The sequence below is a fragment of the Pholcus phalangioides genome, unplaced genomic scaffold, assembly GCF_987345545.1.
Source record: "Pholcus phalangioides strain wild (caught in Gottingen) unplaced genomic scaffold, Ppha-v1.0 ptg000007l_1, whole genome shotgun sequence".
NCBI classification, from domain to species: Eukaryota; Metazoa; Arthropoda; class Arachnida; order Araneae; family Pholcidae; genus Pholcus; species Pholcus phalangioides.
The window spans coordinates 1,696,473-1,722,204 of record NW_028301600.1 but is presented as its reverse complement, the minus strand read 5'-3'; the positions used below and the strand labels follow the sequence as shown (position 1 = coordinate 1,722,204).

General features: G+C 37.1%; 1 protein-coding gene across 2 annotated transcripts in view; it reads right to left on the bottom strand.

Moving 5' to 3' along the window:
• The window catches only part of LOC149084783 (uncharacterized), a 146,103-nt gene that overhangs the window by 18,142 nt on the left and 102,229 nt on the right, over positions 1-25,732 (bottom strand). The window contains exon 3 of one of the 2 annotated variants that reach the window (XM_089232528.1): positions 13,911-14,868. In XM_089232528.1, coding sequence (XP_089088654.1) covers positions 13,920-14,868 — 949 coding nt within the window. In that variant the 3' untranslated portion in view covers positions 13,911-13,919. The remainder of the gene's footprint in view (positions 1-13,910; positions 14,869-25,732) is intronic. The other variant, XM_089232527.1, reaches the window with a different exon arrangement.

Below are 25,732 nucleotides of genomic sequence, written 5' to 3'. Positions count from 1 at the left end.
AGGCGGACGTACGGACCTGCATATCATTCGGAATGGCGCTTTGACGGCCCGAAGGTATGCAGACGAGATACTGCGACCTCATGTCATCCCTTACGCTGGAGCCATTGGAGATTCCTTTGTTTTCCAGGATGATAATGCCCGACCGCATAGAGCTCGTCTGGTGGAGAACATGCTTGAAGCTGAAACAATACAGCGTATGGAATGGCCAGCGTGCTCTCCTGACCTGAATCCAATCGAGCATGTTTGGGATGGGACATGCTCGATTGGATTCAGGTCAGGAGAGCACGCTGGCCATTCCATACGCTGTATTGTTTCAGCTTCATGTTTGGGACATGCTCGGACGACGCATTGCTGCTCGACCAAGGCCGCCTGTTACTGTCCGATACTTGCAGATTGCACTTCTTGAGGAGTGGAACAGTATTCCCCAAAGTCTGATCGATAACCTCATCGCATCCATGGCAAACAGGTGTGCAGCAGTCTTAGCTGTTCGAGGAGACCACACGCCCTATTAAAACTCATGCATCATGTCTAAACAGTACTTTTTTTTATCGTTTACATGTAACCAAATTGTTGCCCTAAATCATCTTTTCATGTTTTTTCCATATTTTCAAAGAATTAAAGCTTAATTCCAAATTTTTTTACGTCTTTTTTCTGTATTGCGCATTGATACGCGTGTACTATCCATTGTATGCCAATACGTGGCTGTCTCGCACGGTTTTCTTCACTTTTTTGCTTGCTCCCCTACTTGTTTTCAGCAGTGTATTTTAATATACACATGAAGATGGGTTATACTTTTCAAGGAATCTATTGTTTTTGTGACAATTTACTCATTTTTGTGATCATTTGTCCTATGTTTGTAGTGATTTGTTCATTGGGATTGGGGGCAACTTGCTGAATTGGATAGAATCGTGGTTAAGAGATAGGTCACAACGGGTTATGGTGAACGGGGAATTCTCTTATTGGACATGCGTCACAAGTGGAGTCCCTCAAGAAAGTGTCCTTGGCCCCATACTTTTCCACTTTTTATCGATAAACTCGATCAGGGTATCGATGGGATTGCTAGAAAATTCGCAGATGACGTGAAGCTAATGGGGTTAATCAGGAATCAAAGCGATAGGGAGCAACTCCCTATCGATTTGATTCCCGATTACAGAATTTAAGAAATTAAATTATAGAATTTCCAGATTAACAGAATTGCAGCGTGGCCAAATGTCTTAACATTGACAAATGCATGGTCGCTCATTTTGATTCGAACACCCTACGTTTCACTTACGAGTTGAATTGTGTTATTATTCCGGATGCAACTAAGATCACCGATCTGGGTATTCTTATTCAAGAGAGCCTTAGGTTTTCTGAACATTGTTCAGCGGGGGTCAGAAAATCGAATAAAATTCTCGGTTTCATTTTCAAAAAGTTCTGTTCGCATTCTCTTGAAGTGGTCCTTCCACTTTTCCGGGCCTGGATTGCAGTAGGCCGTCATCTTTTGAAGACCATAACTTATACAGGGACGTTGACTTGTTCGAGGGGTTGCAGAGAAGAGCCACGCGTGCTCTTGATGGCACACTGGGCTCGAGCTGTGAAGAAAGACTTGATTTTTTGAAAATGTTTATATTGAAGGAGCGCAGATGTCCGGGGAGGGGATATGATTGAAGTGTTTAAAATTTTCAACGGGATGGACAAAATGGACCATGAGTTATTAATGCATCGATAAGGGGCACCAGCACTGATTGCTAAGAGACACTTCTAGGTTGTGGTGTCGCAGAGAGTATTCCTCTAATAGGGTTGTGAATAAATGGAATAGCTTACCCCCGGAGGTAGTAAATTGTAACACAATTGACACATTTAAAAAGAAATACGATAAACATGTTGGAATAAATCGAGAAGCTATCCATACTAAGATGAGACATTCTATGAAACATACATTCGAAACTTTTATCCGCAATGAAATAATTTTTCTTCAGCTTCAGATTAAATAAGCCGTTAGAAAACTTATATTAAGCTAGTAATTAGAAAAATAGTAAGCTTTATCTCACAGACGGAGAGACAGAAAATTGCTTCTTGAAGGTAAACTAGTTTAAAACGCGTGCGAGAGTGAAAATGTGTTTGTTTGCTACACGGCTCAAACAAAACGAATGAACGTCAACGAAAAGAAAAGAAAAAGCAATTTTCCGTTCAGAAAACAAATTGCTTGTGCCAACAAACTTGCCAACCATGCAACAAAACGGAAGAATTGTATCGATTGAAAAATACCAAAACATTTCGTCTGCCAAGAAAAAAAAAAGACAAAACAAAAAAAAAGTGTTGTTTTTCTTTTTTGCAAATTACTCTTTGTTTTGAAGTATTGTTCTTCACACTACATTCCAGGCATGGCATTTATGTCAATCTCACCACATGGTGCTCAACAACGAATGAATTTTTATTTGCTAACTTGAAAACAAACTCACCCTGAAATACGTTGAAGAAGTAGTACGACGTAACAAAATTGATTTGCAATAGCTGTCACAAACAGCCAAAAAAAAAGCAAAAAAAAACAACAAATCGTACCATAAAAGACAATTAGAATAGTTAGAACAATTAAAACACTTTCAAGGATTATTAAAAAATATCTGTTTAAGAGAAAAGAAAGAGAAGAGGAAATATCGAGATAAACTTGGAAGTTAGTACAGAAAAGTACTTGGGCTTCGGCCAAGCAGTATTGAATAAATGAATAAATAAATAAAATCCATGCCTGCACGCATCAGATAACAAATGAATGAGCGAAATTTATGATGGATATATAAACAATTTTATTTGTATTTACATCTTAATTTAGAGCTTTATCTGATCATACGAATATCTTTTCCATTAGAAGAAGTTGAAAAAAAATGTATGTCCCGGCTAATAATGTAGCCGTATGAAATCAGGTTCCATTTCTTTGAAGTGTAAGAACACAGAAACGTCGGAAGTGTTTTAAACCTATGGGTGCTCGACCTGGTCTTTATGTAGCAGACATTGATTTCTGAATTAACTCTGGGGTGCTAAATTTGGTGCTGCATGAGTACTCGAGCTCCCACTGTATCCTCGCCTGCACATTTCTTAAGTGCACCGCTATTCCGTGATTGTACGATTTTTTTTTTTCAGTGAAAACCCTATTCAGCCAATCGCGTCACTTCTTGGTTTACGATAATTCACATTACTATAAGTTTTATAGTATACTATAAGTATAAGTATAAGTATACTATAGTGAAACCCCTCTTAATGGACACCCCTCATTTTACGGCCAAATAATAATTTCCCCTTTTACAAATACAAATACATATAAAGCGCCACAACAGGCAAAATGCCCAACGAGGTGGCTGATAAAAAGATGCCCATGAAAATATGGATGTCATATATTTCAAAAATACAGCAACCCAATTAAAAATGCAATTATAAACAATATATACACGTGATAAATATCATACAATTCCCATAAAGAATACTTATGGTCGTCTTATTCTAAGAATGGATAGCTTCTCGATTTACCCCAACATGTTTATCGTATTTCTTTTTAAACGTGTCAATTGTGTTACAATTTACTACCTCCGGGGGTAAGCTATTCCATTTATTAACAACCCTATTAGAGAAAAATTCCCTGCGACACCATAACCTTGCATTGTCCCTCACCAATCGATACTGGTGTCCCCTTGTAAAAGCAGTCGATTGGCGGTGTACTAAAAGAGTTCATGGTCCATCCTATCCATCCCATTGAAAATTTTGAACACTTGAATAAAAATATGCATTTCGAATCTCTGATTAACGGTCACCCCTCTTTTACGGACGAATCTTTTTATCCCGCCGGTGTCTGCAAAAGAGAGGTTTTACTGTATTTCCATCAGAATCCATTGTAGTAGTATAACGAAGCCTTGTGAAGACAGAGAGCACAACAGATCGTAGTGCTCTGTCCTCACAAGGCTTCGTTATCACTACTACAATGGATTCTGACGGAACATGAATGAATGAACGGCAGAACTTTGCCACAGGACTTATCCCGTTGCCGAGATTTCTTCCAGCCCAGCTTCGTGGAACACTTTATTTTGTGTGAAAAAAGAAGAAAACGAAGAAAAAAAAAACCATGCAGCATTTTTACAACATATTTCCCCCGGACAATTTGGTACTGTTGCGATTAACAAATTTTGTGGTGATTGCAGACGAGATGGGATTGGGAGTTGAAGAAAAATTTCGGGGTTTCGTTAAGACGGATCAAAATGTACACATATTAGGATGGAGGTACAGGGGTTGGACAAAATAATATCGCCCCCTGTAAAATAAAACAAAATATTTATTAATAGGCTGTGTTGGCCCTCCTTTTGCATTAATTACAGCTTGTATCCGTCGTGGGATGGACAAATACAAGTCATGCATAACAGTCGCAGGGATACGTAGCCACTCCTCCTGCAAAAAGGCAACTAATTCAGAACGTGTCAGCCGCTGTGGTGGTCGAGTGGTTATAGTGACGGACTCGCGATGCGAGGATCCGGGTTCGAACCCCACAGTGGTGGTCGGCTGAAGTTGGTTTTCTGTGGTTCCCAACTTCAAGGCGCAAATGCGAGCCGATCTCCCCGTTAAAAAGTCTCGCCACAGAGAGCAACAGTCCTACAACGATAAATCATTCAATCATAACACTTCACTCATAGTTAGAGAAACTAGTGGCAGATGGCCGCACTACACATAACAAGCATTACAGACAAACAACAAAACTTCACGTCAGATTTCACTACACGTACATGCACATTCCCGCATGTACCGATTCGTTGGGGGGTTCCGCGGGGGGGGGTGCATGCGTGGTGTAGTAGTAGTAGGTAGGGCCTCCAAAAAAAAATGGCTCGGGGAGACATGATGTTCTTAAGTCAGCCACCTCGTTGGGCAATTTGCCTGTTGTGGCGTTGTATTTGGAGGTGGAAACCTACTGCACATTTTGGCCTGCAAAATACCCCACAAAGGTTCAATTATATTAAGATAAGGGGACCGAGTGGGCCACACGAGGTGTTGCAGTTCATCATGGTGTTCATCAAGTCGGTCTCCGACAATTCCAGCAGTGTGAACGGGCGAATTATCTTCTTGGAACACAGGTCGAGAATCAGGGAACAAATATTGCACCATTGGATGAAGATGGTCGGCCTGAATACTGATATAAACCGCTGCATTAACCCACCCATCCAGGACAACAAGTAGGCCGACACCACGGTGAGACATCGCGCCCCACAGCATCACTAATCCCCCTCAATGCTTAACAATAGGAAGGAGACAATCAACGTCATAGGCTCGTGCTGGCGTTCTCAAACGTAAACACGTCCGTTAATCTGGAATAATGTGAACGACGATTCATCTGACCAGATGACATTCTACCATTGTTGTGTCCAATTCTTATGTTCGTGACATCATGTTTGTCGTTTCAAGGCATCGCATGGTGTCACCAATGATTTTGGAATAGTCTCTCTGCCTTGTATGTTTGCTGCATGCAGTTCACGGCGGATAGTTTTTGTCGATACACTTTCCTGTGGATGTGTGTTCATCTCAGATGTTATCTGGGACGCTGTTGTCTTGTGCTTTCAGGCCACAATCCGCTTCAAAACCCTTCTGTCTCTCAGTGATCTTCGACTTTCGACTACTGTTATGCTTAGCAGATAATGTCTTTCCCTGTTTGCTATAGGCTGTCATTACCATCGACACAGTACTTCTCCCGACACCAACAAGGGTGGCCATTTTCATTACTGTGGCCCCAGCAAGACGGGCTCCAACAATCATGATTTTTTCGAAATCTGTGGGGTCAGCCATAACGAAGTTTTAACGCCCCAATAAATATCGCATCCGAACGCTATCACTGCTATGACTAGACTGATGTGTGCACATTCTCGCCGGCCAAGTGCACTCTTCCACACTAGAGGGCGGGAGTATGAGACAGGTTCCCTCGAGTGTTGTTTTTTCACAGGTGTTCATATTATTTTGTCCAACCCCTGTATGTTTTAAAAGCAATTGGAGGGGCCCCATATCATCTCATCTGTTATCTTACACATGCCATATTATATACACAGGATACGAAAAAAAACAAAAAAAAAGAAATGAGAGAATCTTATTGTGAAATATAAAATATCCATCGGAGCGAGTCAACTCGCTTAACACCATTATTGTTGGGCATATGGGTTTGATAACTTATTCTGACGGAACAACACGCTAATGCCATATAAACACTGTTTGCTTTAATTCTCGCAAGGAAAAGGTTAAAATGTCATGGTTAGTAGCAGTAATGACGAAAAAGTAGTTTTACATTACGAAAAGCAAAACTTTTACGGCTTCACTCTTGACTAAAAGTATACACTTTTGGTACGAAGCAGCTTTAGTTCTGAATTTCGTAACTGGTATAATTGGTAAGACCACTTCTTTTTTTTTCTTTTTTTTAAGCAGTGAACCTGGGGATCGAAATTCAATTCCAGCTCGATGTACTGAAATTACTCTCCCCCCCCCCCCCATTCAAAGAGGATATAAATCTTTTAATTTTTTTTTTTTTGCTGATCTTCTAGTGCGCGTGTAGGAAACTTTAAAATATATTTTTCCGACTCTTAAAATATGAGTAAATAATAAATCAATTAAATATTATTAACCGTTTTTATATAGCAATGAATATAGCGTGATATTGCACATTTGAAATGTTTCGCGGAACAGTGATAAAAATACCTACCTTGTTTCACCGCTGTTCGACTATCGGATACGGAAAATAAGAAGAGATCGTACAGTTACGCGAATTACCGTAGAGGCTAAAGCAACGCGATTGACTGTATGGAAAAAATTACGAAAAAATCATATAATCGCGGAACAGTGGTGCACTTCCAAAATATGCCCCCGACTCCGACGCCACTGAGGGAACAAGTAGGTACTTACCGAGTTCCAAATCCAGAGTATAAGCGGGATGACCACTTTTGGATTGAAATATACACAATACCGTTAAACCTTTGTAAGTGCATTCCGAATGAGAGGATGATCCGGTTTAGTGGATGATTTTTTCTAGACCCATCACGTTTCTATCCATCAATATTAACAAAAAAAAATCGGAAAAGAGGATCACCCTTTTGCGGACAAAATTACCCTATTAGATGTTTACTTTTAGTTCAATCTTTAAAGACAATCAAAATTATTTCCCAAGTCTATATGTTACGGTAAATGTGATAAATCAGTTATATATATATATATATATTATATATAATAACCGGGTATTATGCATGCTTCGTGTTGGTAATTTTGATAAATTTATCATTCTTACCGGCGAATATACAAATACCCTAGGGTAATTGGTGAATTTGATAAATATAAAAAAAATTAAAAATGAGTCTTGTATGTGTGATGAATATAGTCAAACCCTGATGTAATGATAACAAATTTTACGATCGTACCCCCAATATAATGATAACAAATTTTATGATCGTATCTAGGTATAATGATACAATACATATATGAATTATCATGTACAGCATATCGTATAGTACGATTTATCATGTTTACCAGCAACTCGATGCTTGGATGTTACGCATAATCACCGGTAAAAGTGACAAATTTGAGGAAATTTATCACGTAGCCAGTAAGAGCAATTTAGCTCCTTGGTTATTATTATTATTGTTTTGTTTCTTCTGTATTTGTGTTTTTTTTCCTTTTGAATAATAAAGCGTGTGTATATTAAAAAAAAATCAACGACGTTTGGCCACTATGCATAATCACCTGTAAAAGTGATACATTTAGGGAAATTTATCAAACTTACCAAAATGCTTGGTGAGTATGCATAATAACCGCATTTATCACATTTACCTAACGTATATATTGAATTCTTCTATTCATTTTTTTTCACCTATTTGCATACAATGTGTAGTGTGACGTCTGTCGAACCCAACCCCTGAAATTTATTCGGACTGTCCCGGCAGGTGCAAATGGAATATCTGCCCGTTAGGAAAAAACCTGCTACCGTAGAAGTAGTACACCGTCGCCCGCTGTTGTAAATAATACTTGAAATGTGTGAATTGTGCAAGCTCTGTACCTCATTTTAATAAATTTGAACACTAATAATAAATATATATGTTTTATTGTGTTGTTACAAGAATTGCTTCCGTACGATATCGCAGCAGTTGTTTTAAATATCTCGTGTGTATGTGTTTTCCTCCTTCAGAATGAAAACAAAAAATCAGTGTGATAATTTTATTTACCGAAACAAAGTGGAATACCCGTAGTACAGTGAACAATACATCCCGAACCAAAAGTGAATAAATAAATTATCCTGATTCTTGTTACAAAATGAAGTATAGTTATTGGACATATTTCTCTTTTTAAGGAAATTTCACTTTTGCAATTATGCTACTATTAGCACTTTGAACAGTTTGAGAATAAAATATTATCTTCATAAACATGAGCTCTCAAAAGAAATAGCGAGTTTTCTTTTTTTTTCGTTTCACGTTGTTTAATTAAATTTTCAAAACGATGCACGTCATTAATAACGTTGAATATTCACAAATTTATATTCATATTTTAAAATTTCGGATACACAGATATCGAGCCATGATATTTTTTCTGATCGCATGCTTTGCATTTTTAAATACTTTTCATTTTATGAAACGACGTTGTTGGAAGCCGTATTCTACTTGGACTAATTTGGCTGCAGAAATAAGCAAACTAAAATTTCATCAATTCTATAATTATTTTCTTGAAGACCTTTCGTTGGTCAATAATTGAACTTCTACATCTACGATGTTTTTAATACACTTGAAATTAACATATTGACTTATTCTAACGAAAGCATCACCAAAGCGAAACAGACTTGATTTGGTAGAGTTTGTGTCGAAGAACTTTCGGAATGTTATTCCTTTCGGTAGTCTTATAAATAAAATATTAAAAGTACACATATTTATATTTTATCTTTTATATATTTATATCTGTTCTAATATACTTCAAAGTAGAATATATGATGAAAAGTCTGTAGAATACTAATTTAATTTTCCATATGCAAATGAATCTGTTTGGATCATCAATTGTTATATATATATAAGCTCAGTATATTTAGACATTTCATAACCTCATGCCTCAGCCGCAATTCACTAGAATATACTTTATATCTGCAACTCAGAGATATAGTAATAATCAACTAATAGGATTTTGAAGAAAAAACTAACTTAGAATCTCACTAAAAACTCCCTCTCTATTTCACACACCCAATATTTCATAAATTTTAGACGTTAACCCCAATCCTTCACCAAACACCAAGTCTGGTCATGTCACTATATTGTAATATTTTTAACCTTAACCTCAACCTGTCGCTCGAAAGCAGGAATGTACATAACATCGACCTTTGGGGGGGGGGAAGGGGTAAAAGGAATTTCTTCCAGTGAAATTTTGAGCTACCCACCTTCAAAGAACACTCAAATTGACATTCATTGATATAGCGAAACAATTACTTTATATCGATATTTTATTTTTTAAGAAAATATTTTTTTTATTATTTTTCTTTTGGGTGCTCCCCCATACACCTGTGCTCGGGAGTGCCACGGTGCTCTATGGAAAATTTAAGAGAGTTTCATGCTTGTTCCTCATTTCGTGAAATGAATAAAAAAAAGCAACGTAGCACTAGCAAATAATAATATTTTTATCATAGACATGTATTTCGGAGCTCACGTGAGTGCCGTTTCGAAAGCGAAGCAAGTGAGCTTCAGTATCAAAAAAAATCGTTCTTACCACGTTGGTAAGAAAGAAAGAAGGAGTGAATATCTACGGATTCCGAGTTATTTACTTGAATGCGGTGTTTTATTTTCAGTGTTGTTATCTTTCGTTGTCACTGACAAAAAATACTGCGTTCAAAAGTTTCGAGACATTTTATTACGAAAGAGTGAATACAGATAGAACCTGCTTATTTGATGTTTCCTTCGAAGTAACTACCCTGTACAATTGTTCATTTTCGCCATTGTTTATACAAAGATGTAAATGCGGATTGCAAGCCTTTTTTTGTCACATACTCCAGTGACTTCGTCGTTGTTCACTGCATTTCTGAAGCTCATTCTTTATCCGAGGAAAAGAAAAAAATCACGTGGGGCAAGATCAGGAGCATAAGCTGGCTGTAGAAGTATCGGAATGTGATGTTTTGACAGGTAATATGACACTAAGAGGGGGGACCTGCGAATTCTGTAACGCCTGCATGATTCGATGAGACGCAAGCGACCAGATCGTTAGAAGGCCAAGCCGTGGGTGCTCCATAATGACAATTCGTCGGCTCACAGGCCCCTCCTGGTGTCAGATTATCTGTCAAAACATTATCCTTTCTTCTCGGATAAAGAATTTGCTTGGGGGAACGATTCTCAGGTTCCCCGACAAAATGCAGTGAACAACAACGAAGGCACTTTGTATGTGACAAAAAAAGCTTGCAATCTGCGTTTATATCTTTGTATGAACAATGGCAAAAATGCATAATTACACAGGGTAGTTACTTCGAAGGAAACATCAAATAAACAGGTCCTATCTGTTTCCATTCTTCCGTAATAAAATAAGTCTCGGAACTTATTGAACGTAGTGGTATGACTATGATTTGGCTACTTCAAATATCATTCTAAAATTCGTAGAAAAAAAATTCTTTCGCTAAACTTATGTTTAATATTCATCCCGGTAATCCTGACGTGATCCCGTTTGATGTTGTACAAATGTTATACCATGCTTACAAATATAACTTGGTTCAATCTTGTGTCTAAACAAGCGTCTTGGGTACTTCCATTTCATTCAAAGACTGAGGTAGAGGAGATTCGCTACCTCACTTTCACCTGAATCTCTCAAACTGCTTTTTCTTTTTGTAATTGATTCTTCTCACAAACAGGGAGCTTTGTGATTGGAAATGTCTTTTCGCCATCATTATGTGGCATTTATATGGATAAGTTCGAGGCCAAGTTGTTAGATACTGTTCTTTTTCATTTCTATAAAAGATACGTAGACGATATCTTCGTCCTTTTTGAGGAATTGTTTAAAGTAACGAATGAAATATTGATACCCACGTATAGCCCAATTCAAGCCAATAAACACTTCCCTTCCTAGACGTCCTAGTTACCAGACTAGAGAAAGTCTTTCAAACTGCAGTATATAGAAAATCGTTTTCTATGGCATTACCAACCACATTGCAGGTCCTGCAAACATGAAATTGGCTTTGGGTTCATATATAGAGCCATCGACATCTGCTCCAGCATAAACACATTAGAACAAGAGCTCAACTACATTCTTAGAATTGCTAATGACGGAGGATTCGTCACAGAAATAGTAAACATCTGTATGTGTCGCTGTGAATGTTTTATGTTACGTTTTATGTTGTAACGTCATTGCACCTTGTGTTATATCGATGTGACATCACCGCTAGTGTTTTATAAAATGCGGTTGACGACTCGCTCTTTTCTCTTTTTCAGTATTTAACTTTTTACATTATGTATCCCCGTTATTCGTTTTAAGTTATATACACGTTAAGTTATATACGTTTTAAGTTTTAACATGTTAACCAGTTCTGAAGTTATGATTTTAATAAATTAATTATTTGATTATCAAGATCTTGAGTAGTGACAATTCATGGAGTCAGATGAGTAAATTAAATAATTGTTATCACCATGCGGTTCTAAATAAGTTTCTTGAAGCCACATTCATGGTGGTACACATCATTCAAAAATCAATGAGATCTAAACCCGAGATGTTATCAAAAATGTTTGCTATGACACTGATTCGAGAATTTTATATAAAACTATCGTATCCCTAACTATCATACCATTCACAGAAACTGAATGAAATGCTACAGTTGCCGTTCGAAAGCTATTTAGGGTTTTTCACAATGGAGATCACATTCAAATACAAAAAATTTGGTGTTGCCATTTGATATTTTCGAAATTTTCTCACTGTAACCGTAACTGTTAGAGTGACACTGTTGTTTTCCATATCATTCTTGAGCGCATACATCAAAATACCTCATGCCAAAATTTCATTCAGTTTCTGTGAATGGTATGATAGTTAGGGGCCCATATGTCGGGATAGTTTTTTTTATAATCACCCTGTGTATATATATATATATATATATATATATTCCTGAAATTATCCCTTATTTTCCCTTATTTTAAATTTAAAATTATGATTCGAATGTCGAATTTCTTAGCATCCACTGTACTACAATACCTATAATGTTGTTTTTAACTACCTATTTTGGTGTTGGGGTATTGGCCAATAATATAAAAGTATGGAACTTGCAGCAGACATTGATCTGATCTGATTTACGTAGATACCTATTTATGAGAGCAAAATAATCAAAAGTGAAATCTTCTCCAAGGAATAAATGACGTATCTCTGGCTTAGTTTAATAAAATTTTTAAACTCGGTTGGAACCCTCTCATTATAAAAAAAATGGCTGAAAAGTTTTTAAAATCAGAGTTTTTGCCTGAAAAAACTATTTTATAAGTAGAAATATTTCCTAAAAACTGAGATACCAAATAACTTTATTACACTAAAACTTTGAATTAGTTGTTTCGTTGCAACATGGAAAAATTAAATCCTTAGTTTTTCAGCCTTTTCTCATAAAATAATGGTTAACTTTTTATAAAATTCCAAAATTTTAAAAAAATTAGCTCAAATGTTGGAAGCAGTACATTTCTGCTACTTCCTCTTTGAATGTTGGAATATTTTCCCGTTCTCAACGTACAGAACACAGTTTTTATTTACACATTACCTTCAAACAACAAGGTTTTTGGAATTTCTTTAATGATCCGTAAATTTAAGATCATGTGTAAAGATGTGAGACCTGAGCAAGTCATTGAAAAAATTTTATTTTTCATATCTCCATGGTACTTCTATGTAACCAACAAACTTTAATTTTTTTTAGAGAGATATAGATGGCTTTTTTCTCAGCCAGAGATATCAAGGAAACAGTTATTTTCCGGATATTATGCTGAGTTGAGCTCGGAAAGAAAAGGGGGCCATTTCCTGAAGTTAAGAGAGGCTACTAATGCCTCTACTTCAGCGCCTCACGACACAGTGCGTGAAATTAGGAAGGCAGATTCATGTGTCTCCAGTGGTGTAGATGGTAGCATGCTTGCCCGGTTTGCAAGAGGGCCTGGGTTCGAGTCCCGGCGGAGACGTGATGACTTTTCTTTCCGAGCTCAACTCAGCATAATATCCGGAAAATAACTGTTTCCTTTAATTTTTTTTGCTGGAATTTTCTCTCTGGAAATCTCTCTCTCTCTCTTGATTTAGCAAACTAGATCAATTGGCACATTCCATAATTGTAATACATCTGAAATACCTCACACTAATCCGCCATTTTTCACCTTGTTTCTTTGAAACCTTTTCATTGCTAATCTTCAGGAAACAAAAAGTAGCATAATTTCAAGTTTCAATCAGAAATGTTGATAGGAAGCCGTCCGATTCCATAGTTAGAAGTACTGTCAAAACTTTCTTAGTTATATTTTTTGTACGTTGAATTGGATTCGCATTAATGATATAAGCAGTAGAATGACAGTGAAACAATATGTGGACCAAGTTTTGATCCCTCTGTAAAATGAAAAAGATGATTTCGATTACGTTCCCGGATTTCTTTTGGCAGGTTTTCCTCATCCTTCAAACCATACTTATGCAATACTTTGTTATAGTGTGTCTGTCATCTGGGAGCGCTAAAATCGGAATAGAATTAGAAATCTGATTGGCATGATTCCTCAAACTGAATATGTTAAAAATACTTACCATCTGGAACTTAGCTTCCACACAGAGCAAAATGCTTAGGTGTAACCACGGTGATTTATTCGAGAGAATATCGGTGATAATAATGAAAGAATCCTTCATACTCGTCAGTTTTTTCATCTCCTATTAATCTAAATGAAATTATATAAAATGGATTGACATATCGCAATACTTACATCTCATACTTACATATAACTCCTGTTCACTCTGCAACTCTGGTTGGTCTCATATGGCAATGCAGTAAATTCGGCACCGTTCCATGAATTACAGCAAGACATATCTGCCGTTGCATGTCTCAAGTCTTTGTGAAGGACTAGCAATAGAGTTGGATTAACAAAAGCATGGACAAAAGCAACGTGGAGAGTGATTTCGTAGGTGAAAGAAGGACCATCGATTCCAGGTTGTATGAGAATCACTACAAATAATGGACCCCAGAAAAGCAAGTAGGCTACTAAAAGGACTACGAACATTTTCACTCTGCGAATACCTTCTTGTTCTAATCTTTGAATGTAACTCTGGATATGCTGCGACTCGCAAAGGTCTCTTTCTGATCGAACTGATATCATCGTTGTGACCATTCCCGCGATTCTTAGGGCTTCTAAATTCGAACGAGTAAGGTCACGATACAGCTTTCTCAGATGAATTCCAGTTAGGAGCACGCACAGGACATTCACTGTAACCCATAACACGTTAAGAACATAATGCCGAACCGGAGCGTAAACCATTGGGCACGCGTCGATATGCGTAACACCTTCTCTCGATGATGATAATGCTCCACTTAAAAATGTAGGACCTAAATTAATAGTAAAACTAGCAAACCATATAATGAAAAGTCCAAAGACGATGCACTGAGGACTATCTAGTACGACGTGGTTGTTATCTGATGATGCCGTCCATAAGCCATCTGAGCCGGAATTCGAGGACTCTTCTTGATCTGGTAGCAAAGGTGCATCGTTAATTACAGATGTGAGAATGTTTACTGTAGAAACGGTGACGAGGAGGAGAAATGCGGTCTCTACGATGGAGCATCTTGGTAGACGTTGGCAAACAAGAACACTTACACCAAGGGGAACTAATAGACTCGCTCGAATACAGTCTACAAATCCTTGGTGAAACAAAAGGCCTTGCGACCACCTGAAATAGATAAAGATATACAATACACATCTTATTATTTCACGATTACGCATACATCGTTCTTTCGCAACAGTTAAATACTGTATATGTTTGCAAAATCTAACCTTACCATTACTACGAATCATTTTAATTTTTTCAATCAATTAAATACTGAACATACCTTTGACTGCTATACTATGAAAAAGCTTAGATTCTTCATTTAATTTCACTTTTTTCTCTATTTTCACTAATTGGATCGCCATTGGCATTCAAACTGACACAAAATTATTTCCATGTATTGATTTTCCGTTTTCAGATATGAAAAAGCAGCTCCAGTGTTCGCATATGGTGTAAAATCAAATAAAGAGTTATATAATAATGTAGTGAAGAAAACCCTTTTTTTCCCAGAATCAATACTATTAAGTCAAGAAAAAGTTGACGTTACAGCCGCAAGTCAAGATCAAGACGTTAAATACGTACCACGACGGTAGGTATTTTCGAAATGAAATATCCAGCCATACTGCAGTGATAATTTAACCACTGGAAATATTTGACGTGTTATATTTACAAACATATTGGTGACTGATAAATCATTTTGCCCTTACCCTGCTTCAAATCTATTTGTAACGAATGTTAGTGAGAAACGTCGCAAAAATTCATTACACAGTCGAACTCGGTTGATTCTAAATTAAAGGGACTGCATAAAAAGTTTGAATTATGCATTTCTATAATACGAGATTTGTAAATTACTCAGAAATTGCAACTAAATAATCAACATTCGCGCAGGGTTCATAAGTGACGTTGGTTGCTTAATTGTTTATGGTTCTGGAATACGCATCACTCTACGGTTCCTTGAGAGTGCTTATGCTGTGTGCTTACTATACGTTGCACAAAATATTTCGTGATCGCTATGAAACGAAACTTGTTCCTAATCTTTGAGAGATATCCTAAGAGAACTACCTCCATTTGCATATTGCCATTTATGTTTTCTGAAATTTGACGTATTAATGACGATAGAAAATGTTTTGAATTTTGAATTAAAAATTGAGAATCAGGTCAAACAACGGAAGTCATATCAGGTAGTACAAAGTGTATTTCATAACACTTTTCGATCGTGCTTATGAAAATAAGCTTGTGCTCCTCAACGGTTTTTACAAGATCCGATCGGAAGGGAAAGTTTACATATTCTTGTGCATCGGGATTCAGTGTGATCTATTTCACTTTTGTGTCAGCTGAAATGTATGTTGAAACAAACCCTGATCTTATTGTGCTTACTGAACCATATTCCGATCATATGCCAGTTAAGATAAAAATTTTAATTTCGCCACAAAAAAATATTCCCGGCCATTTTCAAGGGAACATCTTGAAAACACGATGGGATGACTCACTTGGAGAGATTTTTAATTTAACATTGAACCGAAAACTACAATAAAATGCTTCTCATTGCGACACGAACCAGATCATTGAACTTATCTCAGCATCGGCAAAAGAATTAAATTATACTTATTAAAATGACTTCTTCCAGAAGTAAAAAATATTTCTGTTATCGTGAGTGGTTTGATGAAGAATGTCGATTGCTCAGAAAAAAGTTCGAGCTCTATTTCGCGCTTTGCACCGAAATTTCAGTGCCGAAAAATTTAGTACCTATAAAGAGGCGCGCAATCGTTATAAAGCTCTTTGCTCCAGAGAAAACTCATTAACACTAAGCTCAACCAGTGTAATAACCCCTAAGGAATTTTGGAGCGCACAGTGAACACGTTTTTAGAAAAACCCTTACTTCCAAAATACCATTTCACCAGAGATGAATGGTTTTCTTTCTAAACCATTTTTCTAAACAATTCACCAGTCTCACTGCCTCCACTCTGATCATACCTGAAATCAGTGAGATACACGATTTAATTTTAGACAATGAAATCCATTTGTAAGAATTAAATGATGCTATTAACGGTCTTAGAAAAAATAAGTCCCCCGGAGTTGATTTACTTTTGAACGCATTTTTTCAAAATTTAAATACCTCTACTCGTTCTGTTTTACTCTCAGGGTACAATGCTATGTTAAACAATCAAACTATACCCAGCCCCTCTGGTTGGAAATAATTATTAACCCGATTTTTAAAAAAGGCGACGTTCGAGATCCATCTCACTGTAAAAGAATTGCGCTTGTCACGAATTTCCTGAAACTGTTCACTAAGATTTTGGAAAACGTCTTATGGCGTGGCTAAATACCGGAAATATAATTCCTGAAGAATTTCCGTACAGGATATTTCTCTGCACGGATCAAATTTTCATTTTGCATAACTAATACAATACAATACAACGCCACAACAGGCAAATTGCCCAACGAGGTGGCTGACTTGAGAACATCATGGACCCCGAGCCATTTTTTGGAGGCCCTACCTACTACTACTACACCACCACACATGTGCCCTGCCCACCCCCCCCGGAAACCCCCAACGAATCGGTACATGCGGGAATGTGCGTGAACGTGTAGTGAAACCTGACGTGAAGTTTTGTTGCTTCTCTGTAATGCTTGTTATGTGTAGTGCTGCCATCTGCCACTAGTTTTTCTAACTATGAGTGAAGTGTTATGATTGAATGATTTATCGTTGTAGGACTGTTGCTCTCTGCGGCGAGACTTTTTAACGGGGAGATCGGCTCGCATTTGCGCCTTGAAGTTGGGAACCACAGAAAACCAACTTCAGCCGACCACCACTGTGGGGTTCGAACCCGGATCCTCGCATCGCGAGTCCGTCACTATAACCACTCGACCACCACAGCGGCCAAAGACGCGCGTCATAGAAAGCAACGACATCATTTTGTGGAGGAGAAAATATTTACGTACGATTAAGCAGTTTCGTAAATTGCCCAACACAAATATTTATTACAGTAGACTTAATTACAGTAGACAAATTTTAACCTTGATCTACGCATAAAAAGAGTCTTTGTTCAGTTGAAATTCCAGAACGATGTACTAATTTTGGAGGGAGTGAGGCACCATATTTCACCCGAGCGGGCTTGCATACATTGCACTTCTGGAGAGTATGAATCCTAGAGACACATCATTATAACCTGCGATAAATATACTGCAATACGAAGTACTGTCTTTGGTGATTCTATTCCTCTCAAACTCGAAAATATTTTGCATTTCAACGACTCTACACACAACTACGTGCTTTAATACATATGAATTCATTATATTTGCAATGAAATTAAGAACTTTGTGAATAACTCCTAACTGTAATCGATTTCTCATATATTTTGTTTATATTTTTATCCCCAAATGTCATGTTTAAACTGACTTTTAGTTCTTTTGCCTTTTTCTCCCCTTAGTTATTTAATTTTGTGTTTCATATATAATTTTGTGTTATGCAATATCCTTTTTTCGCCACCAATTGCTAAAGGCCAGAGGCCATAACAATGAACTTGATTGATTGATAATTTCAATACACTTTGGCTGAATAAGGTACATAGTAAGATGCAATAAGTTATCAATAAATTTAAAAAATTTCAAGTTGTGAAGCTTTTTTAATGCAGATAATTATTATTTCTGAGCTTATATAGCTTACTATATATATAGTCATCGAAGCTCTTTGCTGGAACCCCTTCTTATGAAGTTAGATCAGTTCTCAATTTAGAGGGAAACGATGTCACTCTCCGCTGTTCATATGAAGTACGAAAGACTGGATAACCAAGCGGAGATCGAGATGTAGTTCGGAAAGAAAATTCACATTCCTCTGTGGGGAAAGAGCTATTAGCTGAGCTAGGCTGTCCATGCGCAGTCCCGTTCAGCATTCATACATATGCTCTAAGGAATGGAAATGTCTGTCCTCTGTAGTTCAATGGTTAGAACACTCGCCCGGACAGTAAGAGATTGGTGGTTCGATTCCCTACAGAGGAACGTGAATTTTCTTTCCAAACTACATTTCGATCTCCGCTTGGTTATCCAGACTTTCGTACTTCAGTTTAATTTCAATTTATTTCCGCACGTGAAAAATGATTAAAGCAATATTATACATGAAAATCCGAAAAACTAAATAATTAGAGGTATAAATAAACATTAGTAAAAATTAGTATAATATCGGTACCCCCCCCCCCCACGTACACGTACAGTGGAACCACGGATAAAAGGGCAAATGATACAAAGGCCTGATGGGTAAATAGAAAAAAGTAGAGGATTTCCGCTGATTTTTTTGTTAATGTTATACATTTTCCATGTTTTTGTTTTTTTAGCACTTCAAAATCATGTTTGAATCTCGCTGCGGCTCTATTTTTCCCCCTAGAACATTGAATTGAAACGTGTAGTCACAGATCATCCACATTTCCATCGAATCTTACATTAACCATGGTCTCCCATTAGAACAAAACATATAAGGGCTACGGTTGTTGTAAGCTGGATCACAAAGTTAAGTTTTAATCTTAAAATGTGTCATTTCTTTTTTTCTTTTTTTTTGAAGTGAAACTCCTTTAGCTGAGGAAGCGTGCATCGGTCCCACGGAAAAGGCAGCATCACGAAAAGTGAAACGCTTCCAGAATCAATCAACTATGCAAGTTTGTGATAACGATTCCCAATAGGTAGGAACTCCACCCTCCTGGATCTGTGGTTGTAGTTTTAATCAAGGATATGGAGTACATGCTGATGATAAACAATAATACCAATATTTTAATTGTAACGGCTTTCAAATGAGTGAAAAACGCAGCATTTTTTTTTTCTGAGAGACTCTTATTATATCAACTCGTAATAGTATTTTTTCATAATATCTGTTACTTCTAATTACCCACTGACCCGTTCCAAAGCTCCTCTCTTTTCCCTAGGGGATGATATTGTCTATTGGAAAACGAAATCGAATAAGTAGAGTGGATTTTCTCTTCAATTTGCATATTTTTATGTGTGTCCTGTTTGACTCAAGAATATTGGTCATCTAGATTCTAGAACACGAACCATTCTGACTGATTTGAGCCTTGAATACATTAAATTAGATGTGATTCTTATCGAACTATTCATCAATTTTCTTCTTTTATTCGTTTTTTCTATCCTTTAACATGGTTCGATGCTTGTTTAACGTTATTCTTCATTATTCTTAATTTCTTTTCTGTCATAAGTTTTCTATGCTCAGTCATATTTTGAAAAATTTGAAACAAAAATCATTTAAATGACTTTTTAACACAATCAGCTATTACTAGAACATTCTCTCTATGCATGTTACTACAGACCAAAAGTTTGTCGTTTTGTTAGAAATATTAAATGCCTTTTACCAACGTAAGACTTTTGTTTGTCATCGTTATTTCAAATTCAAGTAAAGCTATTCATTTAATCATTTATCCGTCTAAGGGTAGTATTCACCGATATGGTTTAAATAAACTATACTCGTAACTTTTGGATTGGAGATCGACACGGATTGGTTAAAAATCTGAATTTGACCAAACTGTGTCGATCTCCTATCCAAAAATTGTGGCGACTATAGTTTAAACCATTGTTTCCCAAAGTGGACAATATCACCCCTTGGGGGAGCGATGGAAAGGTCCATCGGCAATGGAACAAAAAAGTTTGGAAAACGATGGTTTAAACATATGTCGGTGAATTGATTGTAATACGTTTTACTTGTTAGTTTAATAACCTTATTTTTTTTATTTCATTCGAATCACTAGTTTGTAATAAACGTTTCTTTTTTTAATCATTTTGGTTTTCTTAGGGCCCTAACTAGAAACGAATATTTACTCTGTCGCCTGGGGCAGTGTCAATTTCGGCACCCCCTCCCCGTAATTTTGAAAGAAAAATAGTAACCTCAGTGCCTTTTCTGATTCAGCACCCGGGACACCAAACCCTCCTTTCCTCGTTGCGGCCCTGGGTTTATAATCGTCATATTTTTAAATGATTTTTTCCAGGAGATTAACTCCTATACATCAACAATATATATATTACTACTAATTTAAAAGTTGTTGTACTTAAATAAAATGAAGGCACACACACACACAATATGATATTACACACATTACGGTAAATAAAATAAACGAATTATATATTATCATTGTGCTACTCTTGAGGGTGGAAGGACGTAACTTCGAAAAACCACTTACAACACGTGATGGACAGACACAATTCACGTCACATTTTCGTTTTTAACTCCGAACTCTTCTAAAAACACCAGTCCATAAAAGCCGAAAAGTCTTAACGGCACATCATGACGTTAGAGTATCATCTGCTAAGAAATCAAATCTAAACTCTTTCTGCTTCTGTGTCAAGACTTCTTGGTCAAAGTGTTTACGCCTACGCGCCTCGAAAACTTCTGTCATGAAATCTGTATGTTTCCATCTATTTAGAGGGGTTCAGAAGTTCAAGTCAGGTGGGTTTCAAGTTCAGTGTAGCCCAATAGAAGAGGGTTCTTTCGGTGGTCGATTCAGACAGATTCTACTGTATCTTCCTCAAAGGAAAGTTTTTGAGCTCAGGGCTGTCTGAAGCCAGCGCCATACGAAAGGAGGTCTATCAGATTTTACAATAAGTCGAATGACATGAACTCGTTTGACATGTAAACAGATGTATAGTCGAGTCTTCTCAGAGTGACGGGGTATAACGTAACGATGAACATCTCCGCCTATTATACAAAGTATAATAACGATCAACATCTCCGCCTATTATACAAAGTATAATAACGATGAACATCTCCGCCTATTATACAAAGTATAATAACGATGAACATCTCCGCCTATTATACAAAGTATAATAACGATGAACATCTCCGCCTATTATACAAAGTACAATTGCCTGGATACCAAGCGAAGATGAATGAAAGAAACTTCACATTCCTCTGTGGGGGAATCGAACCACCAACCTCTCACAGTCCGGACGATTGCTCTGCCATTAAGCTACAGAGTATAGGCATTTTATTTCCTTACGCTGAATGGGACGGCGCCAGTAAATAGCCTCCTATGTCGAGTCCACCTCGACATAGGTCCGCATCAGGAGACAACGATACTTTTTTGTTACAACGACCCCTCGCGATAATAGGAAGGCCCCGTGAATTTGGCTTTTGAGTAGAACTCAAACTGTGAGAGGTTAATGGTTCGATTCCCCCACAGAGGAACGTGAATTTTCTTTATGAAATTCATCTTTGCTTGGTATCTAGGCAATTGTACTTTGTATGACGGGTCCTATGTGCTCACGGTCATCATTAGCGGCTTGTGATGGGCCCCAAAGAAAACCGATAATGTCCCAAGGGAATGCACAATTAACAATTTTTTCTTTCTTTTTTTTTACTTCACATCGATTTTGAGATGTTTGAATATTCTTCCCGTTGTTATCGGGATCATACCATACTTATTCAGCTTCATGCGACGGATCATTATTTACAAACCAATGAATGAACTCCCCTACTTTGCCACTGGACTTATCCCGTTGCCGAGATCTCTTCCAGCCCAGCTTCGTGGCGAGTCTGGAACACTTTATTTTGTGTCAAAAAAAGAAAAAGAAAGAAACATACACAAAATTTTTACAACATATTTTCCCCGGACAGATTGGTAGTGTCACGATTTACAAATTTTGTGGTGATTACAGACGAGATGGGGTTGGGAGTTGGAGAAAAGTATTTACAAACCAGTTAATTACATTCTCTCCCCCTGGAAAGTCGAAACCTTTACAGGGAACTCATTAAATCTTCATTCATATGAAGCACTAAACCATGTAAAATAAAAATAAATATTATAAACACTTTGAAAATCTTCGGAGTGGCATTATTTTTTTGTGCTCCACATTTTATTTATTTCAAAAAAGTTCACTTTTCAGAAATATTGAAAGAAAAATTAATTAAACATAAAATTATATCCCACTTTGTCTGGCTGTGATTAAGTGATAATAACGTTAAAGTTAAAAAATGATTTCCACATTAATACAAAAGTGCCACAAATGTTTGCGTGCAACGGGTTATCATAGACGAGGAAATGATGTAACTTACTTTTGACGATTTCGGAAAAAAACTCATCGCCCAATCGCTCAGTGCCATAAGCAAATAGTTATGACACAGAGCACACAGACATGAGGCTGATTTTTTACGTGGTAGAATTATCGGCCGCCTGGAATGTGGGCGTACTCAGATGGAAGTATCCGAGGAACTTGGAATTGCCCAAAGTGTCATCTCTAGGCTTTGGCAACGATTCCAAGATAACGGAAATGTCAGTAGACGTTACAGTACAGGTCGCCCCCGAGTTACAACACTGAATGAAGACCGGTATTTGGCAGTAACTGCCAAAAGAAGCAGACGGAGCACAGCATCCGACCTGTCTCGTCAGCTATCTGCAGCCACGGGTACCACAGTTTCAAGGCAAACCGTGTACAGACGTTTGGGAGATATTGGTCTATATGCTCGCAGACCTGTCAGATGTGTTCCGCTCACGGCAACTCACTGTCGGCAGTGATTAGCCTGGAGTAGAGAACATGCAATGTGGACATCGTCACAGTGGGCTAGTGTGATGTTTTCCGACGAGTCCAGGTTTAGCTTGCAGTCTGATTCACGTCGGACTTTCATATGGAGAACGCCAGGTACCCGTTACCACCAAGACAACGTCATTGAACGGCACCGTTACGGTGGTGCAGCATTGCTCGTTTGGGGTGGAATTATACTGGGTTCCAGAACAGATCTGCATGTTCAAACCGGAACCATGAAAGCCCAAATTTATCGGGACATCATTCTGGAACAACATGTACGTTTGTTTAGGGGTGCCATGGGCGCAGAATTTGTGTTTATGGATGACAACGCTCGTCCTCACCGAGCAAACATCGTAAATGGGAGACATACAATGTATTAACCATCATACCAACCATGTAATAGTAAGTTTTTATAAAGGAGATATTTTTCCAATTGCTCCAGGGAGCAAAAATCGTAGTTTTTATGAATGGTATCATACATGCACCATCGTTTTTGTTTTTTATCTTTTGTTTAATAAATGGGTTTTATGAATAAGTAACGTTTGTTTTGTTTCTGAACCTTTATTTGCCGGAACTGGCATTATCCTCAATTCATGGACATGAGTGTATTTCCATGTTTTTCTGAAGAAAATTTTATCAACCATCACGGACGAAATAACTCCATAACTGAATTTGAATACAGTATATAGTCTATTTATATTGTTACTCCGGGAATATAGGCATGTATTTATTTTTACACACCTTATATTCTTTCTTTTATAAGATACATATCGCAAAAAATCGAAATTGAAAGAACTCAAGTTCCAGTTCATTGCCTTGAATAAATTTTTATAAGAAAAGTTTAAAAAGATTCTTTTCGGTTGAATATTTTTTGTTAAGCGCAGAAAAAGATCAATGCATATCTTCATTTCACAAAGCAACAAATAAAAAAATGTTACATGTTTAAAATATTTCAAAGCTTTGAACTTTCACCTTCTCTATCTTAAAATTCGTCTTTCCATTGTATAATTCAAATCGGTTAACATTTCGAACAATTTGACCAATATTTTAGTGATATCGACTGTTTTTCCCCCAAAGCAAAAGAATAGAATCAAGATGAGCATTGAGATGAAATAACTATAATTCTAATTGAAATTTGAAAGAATTGAAAGTTTTAATAGGAAAAAAAGTCTATAGCAAATTGCAGTTCAAATCATTTTAGCTGAGAAACGTGCTGTTTCGAAGGAGCGCGATCTTACGAAAAAGTGGCGAATGCTGCAGAAAAAAAAATACAGCATATATTTTGTTGGAGCCCAACGTGATGTAATACACTGCGCAATATGTGGGTGATTTTACGTGCGCATCGCATCAGTATAAAACGAATAGTTACTTTAGAAGGGAAATCTTTTTTTACCCCTTTCTAAGATCACGGACGAAATATTTCGTCCAAAAGCCAGTGGAATAAATTCAATCCAGGTCTCTGTGTTTTCTTTCCTCTCTCCTCACCAGCGCAATCTTTGTTGTAAGCCTATCAACTAAAATTGTTTTTGTTTTCCTCTTTTTTTTCTATACTCTTGTTAGTCATTTTTTCCCTCACATATGATGTATCTTTCTGCTCTATACATATGAGAGAGCAAGAGAACACGTAGGGTGAGGGTGAAAAGAAATTCTTCAAAAAAAACTACTCTCTTATCTATTTATCTTTTGTACTGTTTTTACTGTTACATTTTTTTTCTTACCTTTATTCTATTTTTTTTCTTTCCCCTTCCCTTTTCTAGAATAGGTTAAGATAGGACAAGGTTACCAGATTTATCGCCGATTCATCAAATAGATATAATCCAAATTTGTTGCCAAAAGCTTGTACGTGAACTGGTTAAGGAGTGGCACCATAGGCCACCGTCAAGTTAGACGTACTGTGTGACATCGCACGTCTGCATCATGTAATAAAAAACAAACGTTCTGGAACGTTGAATGAGGATGCTATATTTCCAGTCATCTTGTTGGGTAATTTGCCTGTTGTTGCTTCAGTATTTGTATGAGCCCAACAAAGATTATATAACCAATTTTCTTTTTTCGAAAGAAGTGTAATTCTCTTTCTGGGAAGTATCTGAACATCCACGGTACAGTCTATGAGCGGCCGCGCAAGGTGAAAATGGTGTTTTCCATGTAATTTGGAATGTCCTACTTATATAACTTCTACAGGAAAAAATACTTTTCTAGCATTCTGCTCCATAATGATATCTATTTACTTTTTAGCATACAAACACAACCAATACCAGCAAGTTGTAAATTTTCTCTATACTGTCCATCTTGAAACTAAGAAACTTCATCTTAGCAGGAAAGCGAAAACATAAATACAAATACAGATACAACGCCACAACCGGCAAAATGCCCAACGAGGTGGCTGAGAAAAAGATGCCCATAAAAATATTGATGCCATATATTTCAAAAATATAGCAACCTAATTAAAAATTCAATTAACATCTAGGTA